General features: G+C 36.8%; 1 protein-coding gene across 1 annotated transcript; it reads right to left on the reverse strand.

Annotated features, from left to right (window-relative positions):
• Nucleotides 1–1,562: 1,562 nt before the first annotated feature.
• LOC133031265 (uncharacterized) lies at nt 1,563–2,990 on the reverse strand. The gene has a single exon (XM_061104729.1). It carries the CDS (start codon nt 2,988–2,990, stop codon nt 1,563–1,565), a length of 1,428 nt encoding a protein of 475 aa, XP_060960712.1.
• Nucleotides 2,991–10,305: the final 7,315 nt, after the last annotated feature.

The raw sequence follows: 10,305 nt of genomic DNA on the forward strand, positions 1-10,305 counted from the left end.
ATTTTTGTCCATCTTCACTGGGCACCATAACACTGCTATTTTGTGTTTTGCAGTTATCATCCCTTTCCTTGACCAAAAATTTAATACCGTTCACTATGCACCCTGGATAAAAATAAATTGCTGCATTCGCTGGGTTAGCAATGACATACAACTCATCTGACACTGCACCCTGGTTGCTCATCCGTAGTTCATTAATCTACATTTAAGGAAAAATATTAAATTAAGAAAAGTTTAACAGTTATTGAGAACAAGATTATGAGTATTGAGAGGCAACAATGCTTACTCGAGTTTTGAACCATTCAGGGAACTCAGTCTCCTGCACTTTTTCAATATTGCCTACACCCCTTGCTTGAAGCAACTCCTTGTGCTCACTATATAATATAATGCACTTAGTAAGTTAACAATGTTTTAAGTGAAGTCGACTATTGTGAGTAACTGTTTATAGAATTTATACTTACTTGATATACGGCTCAACCTCTGTGGAATTGTTCAAAATGTACCACTGCGCCTTACGCTTGCTTTGCATGGGTAAGGTGTCGACTGTCCTCATACCTAGCGGTCGGCCAACATGGTTGAATACAGAAAATTGTCGAGTTGGCATGTTTTGGACAATGTCATTGTTGCGGTCAGGACAGTTGAATCGAGTTTCCACTTCTCGAAAGTACATTGAGCAAAAGGTTAATGCCTCATTAACCACAAAAGATTCAGCAATAGAGCCTTCTGGACGGGCACGATTCCTGACATATTGCTTGTACACGGACATTGAACGCTCAATGGGATACATCCACCTGTACTGCACTGGTCCACCTAGTATGACTTCTTTAGGGAGATGCATAACTACGTGAACCATTATGTCAAAGAAAGCCGGTGGAAAAATTGTTTCTAACTTGCACAAAATAGTTAGAATATTTGTTTGCATTTTGTCTAAATCCGAAACATTAAGTGTTCTTGAGCATAATTGTTTGAAATACACACACAGCTCAATAATTGTGTCCCAGATTTATTTTTTCAAGAACTTACGGATACCTGCCGGTAGTAAACGTTGTTACAACATATGACAATCATGTGATTTGAGCCCGAAAATCTTACCCGTATCCAAATTTACATTTTTGTCTAAGTTTGCTGCAAAACCGTCCGGAAATCGTACAGACTTTATGAAGTCTGCAAATTCAATTCGTTCTTGAACACTAAGTGTGTAACTAGCTAGAGGCTTTTTCCACTTCCCATTTCGGTCTTCATACAACCACAACTCACGTCGTATTTGCAAGTCTTGCAAAGCCATTCTCGCCTTGTCGGTATCCTTTGACTTCCCGTCGATACTTAGAAGAGTACCTACTAAACTGTCACACACATTTTTCTCAATGTGCATTACATCAAGATTATGTCGTAAGGACAAATGCTTCCAGTACTCAAGCTAAAAAAAAAATACTTTTTTTAGACCAATTCAACTCTTCACTAGAACGCTTCCGTTTCACACCCCCGAACTGTTTGTGTTTTCCAGGCAAACTCAATGTAATTCGGTCTAATTGAGATAAAATATCACGCCCAGTCAATACAGGAGGTCATGCTCTCTTCTCAGGCTTACCATTGTACTTTTTACTTCTCCTTCTCGGATCACTCATTTCGAGAAAACATCTGTGGCCAACATATCCAATCTTACTATTTAGGCCAATGGAACGAGTGTGTTCATTGCAAGTGGGACACGCCATATACCTTTTTGTGCTCCAACCAGACATTAGAGCATAAGCAGGAAAATTATTTATTGTCCACAACACTGCCGCATGCATTGAAAACACAGCTCTGTTGTAGGCATCTCGGGCTTCAACACCCGTCTCCCACAACTGTTTCAGTTCATCAATTAACGGTCTCATGAATACATCTATGTCTTTCCCAAGAGATGATGGACCTGGAATTAATAAGGCCAACAACAACGATTCAGAACTCATACACTTCCACGATGGCAAATTATATGGGACACAAATAACTGGCCACAGGCTGTAAGAGTTTCTCATGTTGCCAAATGGATTAAAACCGTCAGTAGCCAATCCCAGTCTGACATTTCTAGGTTCAACAGCAAAAGACAGATGAAGGTGGTCAAACCGCTTCCATTCTTCAGCATCCGCATGATGCCTAAGCACACCGTCTTTTTTTGGTCTCTGCGAGTAATGCCACCGCATATCCTCCGGGGTGTGTCTTGAGCAATATAATCGTTTTAGTCTCGGTGTGAGTGGGAAGTAACGCATAACTTTGTGAGGAACTTTTTTCCCCTTACCATTGTTTTTCACCCATCGTGATTCGCCACATACAGGGCAAAACTCTTTCTTCTCATTCTCCTTCCAGAAAATGGCACAATTATACTTGCACACATCTATTGAGTCGTAACCCAAACCTAGATTGCGCAATCGCATCTTCGACTCATAATGCAACTTCGGTAATTTTGTTCCTTCTGGAAATAGTTCAATCAAGATGGACAGCAACATATCGAAAGAGTGGTTACTCCACCTATTCAAAACCTTGCAGTGCATAAGCTTTACCAGTGCATTGAGGGCTGATTTTTTGCAACCTGGATACAACTGAGACTCCATCTCCTTAAACAAGTCATCAAACTTGTTGTTGTCATTGATAGGGGGTTCATTGAAAGAATCAGTAGTGCTGGCAGATTCGTCAAACCCAGGGTCCCCTCTTAACATGTCTTCCAACACATCTGCCATTTCCTCTTCGTCATTTTCAGGAAGTTCAATTGCAGGCTGAGAAAAAGTCTCCCCATGGAAATAACAGGGATTGTACGAAGGTTGGGTCCCGCTAAGAAATAAATGAACCCTTATAGTTGCAGGTGTGTGGAAATTCACATTCAAACACTGCATGCATGGGCATTGAGCTAATCCGTCAGAATTCACGTGGTTCGTTGCAACCGCAACGAACTCGTCAACGCCACTTCGAAACTCTACAGAGTGCCAGTGCACCTTCATCCAACTTCGGTTGGTAGACATCTTCCATTATGAAGTAATTAACAAAAAAAATTTAAAAACAAACAAGAAAATGTGCAAGTGTCCTAATCCACCTTCTCACTCCATTACTAAAAGGGTAAAGAACCTATCCCATTCAGGTTTGTAATATACATATAGTACAATCTACGCTCTTAAGATTATTTCATTTTTGTAAAAATTTCGGCAACACCTCCTCATAGTTCTTATAAGTTAGCAAACTTGTAGTAATTAAGTTTGCCGATTTACAAGAACGTGTAAGAAGACGTTGTACCAAAATATCTACTAATGAAATAATTAAATAAGCAATAGATCATACTATAAGTATAAAACAAGCCCAAACTATCCATGCGGACAAACAGTCTTGAATAATTTGGACAAGCGTATTTAAGAGTCCTTACTGACTCAGCCTCTCCAAACGGGTCTAAGGTATTTCGTGCATGTGTAAAATTAAAAAAAAAAAAATTATCACTATGTGATAATAAAAATACAATTATTAAATCCTATCTTTGGTGTATAACCAAAGAGATCAAGAAAAGATAATACAAATTTAATTTTATGCTATTTTACAATATCTTATCATATACTTTACAATATCTTATGCTCATTTATACTTATTATAATATCACTTTATTACATTTTTCACTTTTATTATTTAAATTTAAATTACAAACTTTTTAAAATTTATAATATCACTTTATTATATTTTAAATTATATATTACATTTTTCACTTTTATTATTTAAATTTAAATTACTAACTTTTTCAAATTTATAATATCACTTTATTATATTTTAAATTATATATTACATTTTTTTCTCACTTTTATTATTTTTTAATCATTTATTATTTAAATTAAAATTACCAACTTTATAAAAATTTTTAATACCACTTTATTATATTTTCAATTATATATTACATTTTTTTTTCAACCATTTATTAATTTTTAATCATTTATTAATTAAATTAAAATTACTAACTTGTTAAAATTAATAATATCATTTATTATATTTAAAGTTTTATATTACATGTCATAATTAAATATTTTTCTAATTATTTAATATTTAAATTGAAAATATTTTTTATTTTAAAAAAAAATATTATTTTACTAACTTTTTTAATCACATGTTTCAATTTCAATTTTATGTTTTACCTTATTTATTTTCTTTTATTTTATGGACATATTAATTTATTAATTTATTCTTAATAGTAATTCAATTTTATTTCATGTAAACATTTAATTAATTTTACATTTTCTCTACTAAAATTTCGGCAGCATAACAGCTTAAAAAGTGTAAACCCAAAATTTTCAATACCTATAAATAACACAAACAAATATTTCACGACAATATATAAACAAAAAAATAATCCACCCATCCAACAGCAGTCAATTTTATCACAAAACCTACTTCACTATCATGCATAGACATATTAACTAACAACAAACACTACTACGTACTAAGCGAAAGCAAAAAAATATACCTAAATCGAGTGTAAAAATGACAACTGCAGGCAGCTAGTGGTAATCCGGAGCGGTAGAACAGGGACCTAATTCCATAAAAAAGTAAAACTAAATTAAAAATTTAATACCTATAAAACTTTAAAAATTTTATCACATATCCATTACCGTACACTCACTTACACATATACACACACATATACATACACATACACTCACACACACTCACATACACTTATACACACACATACACACATATATACATATATATTTACATACATATATACATACATACATACACACATATATGCAAACATATATATACATACACCAATATACACATACAAATACATCCATACATATAAATACACACCCACATACACATACACATACACATACACATACATACACACATACATACATACATACATACATACATACATACATACATACATACATACATACATACATACATACATACATACATACATACATACATATATATACATACCCACATACACATACATACATACACACACACATACATACATACATACATAATCCCACATACACATACATATACATACATACATACATTCATACATACATGTATTTATACACATACATACATTTATACCCACATAAATATACATACACATACATACAAAAATACATACATATACACATACATACACTAATAAACACATACATACACAAATCCATACATATAAACATTAAAAAAATATTAAAATTAAAAAAATTAAACCTACCTTAAATAAATTGGAGGAGGTGGGGCTTGGTGGTCTGCGGTGGTGGCTGGCGTAGCTCGATCGTCGTCGATGGTGGTGGTGGCCGACGGTCGTGGTGGTGGTGGTGGCCGACGGATGTGGTGGTGGTGGTTTTTTTGAAGAAAAAAAGAGACGGATCGAGAGAATGAGATAGAAATTGAGAGAGATTGATAGAGAAAGAGAGAGAATCTAAGAGAGATTGAGAGAGGGGGTTGAGAGGTTTTATCTGAAAAGACCTGAAAAAAATAAGAAATGGGGGAGAAGAAGGGGGCTTCGTGCTCTTGATAGGTATATATACTTTTACCGGCGGATCCAATTGCGCCTATAAAAGTATCTTTAAAAAATTTGACCTAACCAGCCAAAACGCTCGTTTAATTAACTACTTTTACTGTAATATCCCAGAAAATAAATAATATTTAAATGGACATATTTTATTAAATATGTAATTACTTGGAAAATGAAGTAGGATTATGATCTTACTTAGATGAATTTTTGAGAAATTATTTAAGTAAATATGTTATTTTGGGCCCGGTAATTGTGGAAATTTAGCTATGTGGTTAGCAATGTCACGACATTAAATGAAAGAATTATTTTGAGAATATCCCGGATTAAGTTAGAATTTTATTAGAATGTCGGAATGGGGAGTTAGTAAAATTACCAAAATGCCCCTAGGGTTTTCTTTTAAAAAAAAAAAAAGTGTGAGAGGGGTAAATTAGGAATTCAAGAAAATATTTTTTTGACTTTCCCTCTTTTCTTTGCTGCTGCCCATTTTTTTATTTAAAAGGAAAGAAATTTTTTAAAAAAAAAAGAAAAGAAAGAAAAGAAAAGCTTTTTTTTAAAAGGAAGAAGGAGTTTCCTTCCAAGAGAAGCAATCTCTTTTTCTCCACCTTCTTCTCCTTTTTCCTTCGAGCAGCTGAACCAACCTCAAGAGGGATTGGTTTGCTTCAGCCAATACCAATTTTCAGAGTTAAACTCCATCTCCAAGTTGACCTTGCACCCTAGGTAAGTTCACCCTTCTAGTCTTGGTGTTTTCTTAAGTTTTCAAGCTAGGTTTTGTTAGTTTTTTTGAAAATTTTCAAAGCTGTAGGTTTAGTGAGGGTGTAGGTTTGTTATCCAAGTTAAATATGGTTTGTTAATGCATGTTTGGATTGAATTCATGGCTGTTGGGATTGATTGGAGAGTGAGGAAGCTAAAAGAAACTTGATTTCTTCACTTGAGTATGTGATTTCAAGCTAGAGATTGAACCATTGTGTTTTGCAGCTTAGGTTATGTCATATGTATGTTAATAAACTGTTCTGGAAAGTTTGGATAGGTTTGGAAGGGTTTTGGATCGATTTTTGGTGAAAAGGAACTATTGTTCCTGGTCTGCCAGAACCGGTCGACCGGATGGGTTCTGGTATACCAGAACCGGTCGACCGGTTGCCTGCAGGGGAGAATTTCTTCGGGTTTGTTTTATGTTCAGTTTTGACCCGGGGAGTTATGTACTATCTGTTTTAAATTAAATATGGGATGCTTGACCTAAATTAGGGTTGTTGGGAGTTAGGTTACGTTTGATTTCTAAATTAGGGTTTTAAATCCGGAATATTATGTTAAGGTATTTATTGTGTTTCTCAATTGTCGTGACATAGGACCGGGATTGCCTAGCTTGTTTTTCCACCCAGGTCGGCCATATTCTTGACTTCTGAATTAAGGTAAGAAAAGTGGTAAGCACCGTATGTGGTTAAAAATCAATGAATGAATGGAGGTGATTTTGATTATTAACATGATGTTGATTAAGCTTATTAAGCCTAGGTTATTACCTAGGGTTGGAAACGGTTATTACCGTTATGAGTAATTACTCTTGAGACCGCGGTTAGGTCTCTTACTTATCGTTTGCGTTATCGGGCAACGATAGTGACATATTCAGCTCGTATGTAACGAGTGGTAAAAGTGGTACTTTATTAAGTACCAGGAATGTATGATGTTTAAGGAAATGCTTATTATTATCGAATAGTGAGTAAACATAATGGCATGAGAATAAGTTGTTAATCTTTTTCTTTCAATTATTGTTTTTGTCACTTTCTTGCTGAGTCTTTGTGACTCACTGGTGCTTTATGGTGCAGGTAAAGGAAAAGCTAAAGTTGAACAACCATGAGTTATGGTCACAGCAGCAATGTACATACCAGCCACAGGCAGCCCAGTTTACAGGATGCTCTATTTTGATTGTATTTTGGAAAATATAAAGTTTATGTTGTAAAATACTTTGAAACCAGTTTGTAAATATTTTGGAAACAGGGGGACCCCATAAATCATGTTACTTATCTTTTGTTAAATAGTTTAAAGGATGAGTTTTTAACTATCAAAATTTTAATTACCCACACTTTTAGTATAATTACATCTTATATAATTATTGGTATTTTAAATAAAGTGCACACACGTGGCGTCCCTGTTGGACAGGGCGTTACAACATGGTATCGGAGCGCCAAGGTTTTTAGATCACGAAGACTGGTTTGATATGTACATTGGCTGCAAGGACCTGATTGACTCATGGTTTAGTAAGTTTTAAGTTAAAAGATAGCTTGTTAATTTTCTGATTATCTGGTTATTTGAATTATGTCGATATCAGAATGTTGTGGGAAGGATTATAATATATGGAAATACTTATCAGTATTGTTATTACTTGGAATGTGATCGCAGGTGTATAGTTATGCACCCTAGGCGGACTGGTAGGGGTGCCCGCGAGCTAGCTGGGCTCGGGGCTGCTGGTGAGGGTGAGAACCCTTTACCACCACCTAATTGGGAACAGTTATATCCGCTATGCAAGAAACTATTCGGCGAGCGGGGTGAACAAATCGAGAGAATTGAGAGAGCGGCCGAGCTCAACCGGCTCTAAATCTGAATCACGATCCTCCGGCACCTCTAGTAGTGCCACGGATGCAGGAAATCGTTTGGAACCATTATATGAACGGTTCGGGAAGCGAGAACCCGCCGGTGTTTGAGGGTGGTGCCGATCCACTTAAAGCAGAAGCAATGGATGAGTATGATAACATCCATTTTTGATTTTATGCGAGTTGAAGATAATGGCCAAGATTCGGGAATTGTGCTACCTATATGTTACGAGATGATGCCCGTATTTGGTGGGAGATTGTATCTCAGGGCCATGATTTGAATAATATGACCTGGGAAACTTTTCGGGCCTTATTTTTTGAAAAGTATTATAATGAGTCTATTAAGGCAGCAAAGGCAGAAGAGTTTATACGGTTAACTCAGGGTAGTATGGCTGTGACGAGTATGCTACTAAGTTCGATCGGCGGCAAAGTTTGCCTCGGATGAGGTGGCTACGAAGGCTGCTAGAAAAGCCAAGTTTATTCGGGGGCTGGATGAACACATCGCCCGGGATGTGATTGTTGCTTCTAAACAACCGGGGGTTGCCCGAACTTATGCTCAGATAGTTGAGTTGGCTTTAGTTTCTGAGGGTGCAGAGGCTCAGATACGAAAGAAAAATATTGCCAGAAGAGATTCATGGAAACAATCGGCGGAGTGCCGGTTCGGGTAGGGGTACCGATCTTGGTGACCGCAGGAAAAGACCTAGTGAAACATCGGCGAGCAGAGCCCAAACAAAAGATTCCGGGGTAACCAAGGTTTTCGTCGTAGTGGGAATGAAAGCGGCGGACTTTTCCTGAATGTCCGAGGTGTAAAAGGCATCACACAGGCGAGTGTCGGGCTAGGGCTGTTTCCACTGTGGAATGGTGGGTCATATGAAGAGAAATTGTCCACAATTGCTACGGTTAGAGCAAAAGAAGGATGATACACCCGCTCCTGCTCGAGTATTTGCCCTGACTCAAGCTGAGGCTGATGCTGGTCCTTCTACTGTGACAGGTCAGCTTTCTGTTGCTGGTACTTTATTGACTGTATTAATTGATTCTGGTGCGACGCATTCTTATATTTCAAGTAGAATAATTGAGCAGCTGAATAAACCTAGTGATGTGCTTTCTAGAGGTTTTGGAACCTTGTTGCCTACTGGGGAGTTGGTTATCTCCAGCAGGTGGGTTCGATCCCTTCCAGTGTTTGTGGAAGGAAGAGAGTTATCAGTTGATCTGATAGAATTAAATCTGGAGGATTTTGATGTTATTTTGGGAATGGATTGGCTTGCTAAATACAACGCTACCATTGATTGTAAAAGAAAGATGGTAACTTTTCAGCCTGAGGGCGAGGACCCTTTTGTATTTGTGGGTAAGATGCAAGGATCTCGGATTCCCTTAATTTCAGCCCTTAAGGCAAGGGATTTGTTGTGTGAAGGGTGCATTGGTTTCTTAGCAAGTGTTGTGGATATTTCCAGGGAACCACTAGCGGGACCGGAGCATGTCCCAGTAGTTCGAGAATTTCTGGATGTGTTCCCAGAAGAGTTACCAGGGTTGCCACCAAAACGTGAAATTGATTTTGAGATTGATTTAATACCAGGAGCTGAGCCTGTATCGAAAGCTCCCTACAGGATGGCACCTGCAGAGCTGAAAGAGTTAAAAGTTCAATTACAGGGGATGATGGATTTGAAATTTACTAGACCTAGTACTTCACCTTGGGGTGCACCAGTTTTGTTTGTGAAAAAGAAAGATGGAACATTACGAATGTGTATAGATTATCGGGAGTTAAACAAATTAACAGTGAAGAACAAGTACCCTCTGCCAAGAATAGATGATTTATTTGATCAGTTGCAGGGTAAAACTGTCTTTTCTAAAATTGATCTTCGATCTGGTTATCACCAACTGAGGATTCGAGAGGAGGATATTCCCAAGACAGCTTTTCGGACCCGGTATGGTCATTATGAATTCTTGGTAATGTCCTTCGGATTGACGAATGCCCCGGCAGCATTTATGGACTTGATGAACCGAGTGTTCAGAGATTTTCTGGATGATTTTGTTATTGTCTTTATCGATGATATTCTAATTTATTCAGACTCGGAAGAGACTCACGAAAGACATCTTCGAATGGTATTACAACGTCTCAGGGAGCATAAGTTGTATGCCAAATTTAAGAAATGTGAATTTTGGTTACCTCAGGTGAGTTTCTTGGGGCATGTGGTGAGTAAAGATGGTATT

The sequence above is a fragment of the Cannabis sativa genome, chromosome 9 (assembly GCF_029168945.1).
Source record: "Cannabis sativa cultivar Pink pepper isolate KNU-18-1 chromosome 9, ASM2916894v1, whole genome shotgun sequence".
Taxonomy (NCBI): Eukaryota; Viridiplantae; Streptophyta; class Magnoliopsida; order Rosales; family Cannabaceae; genus Cannabis; species Cannabis sativa.

What these genes read in the sequence shown, in the direction of transcription:
- LOC133031265 (XM_061104729.1), bottom strand. Translation starts at nt 2,990, where the DNA reads ATGTCTACCAACCGAAGTTGGATGAAGGTGCACTGGCACTCTGTAGAG.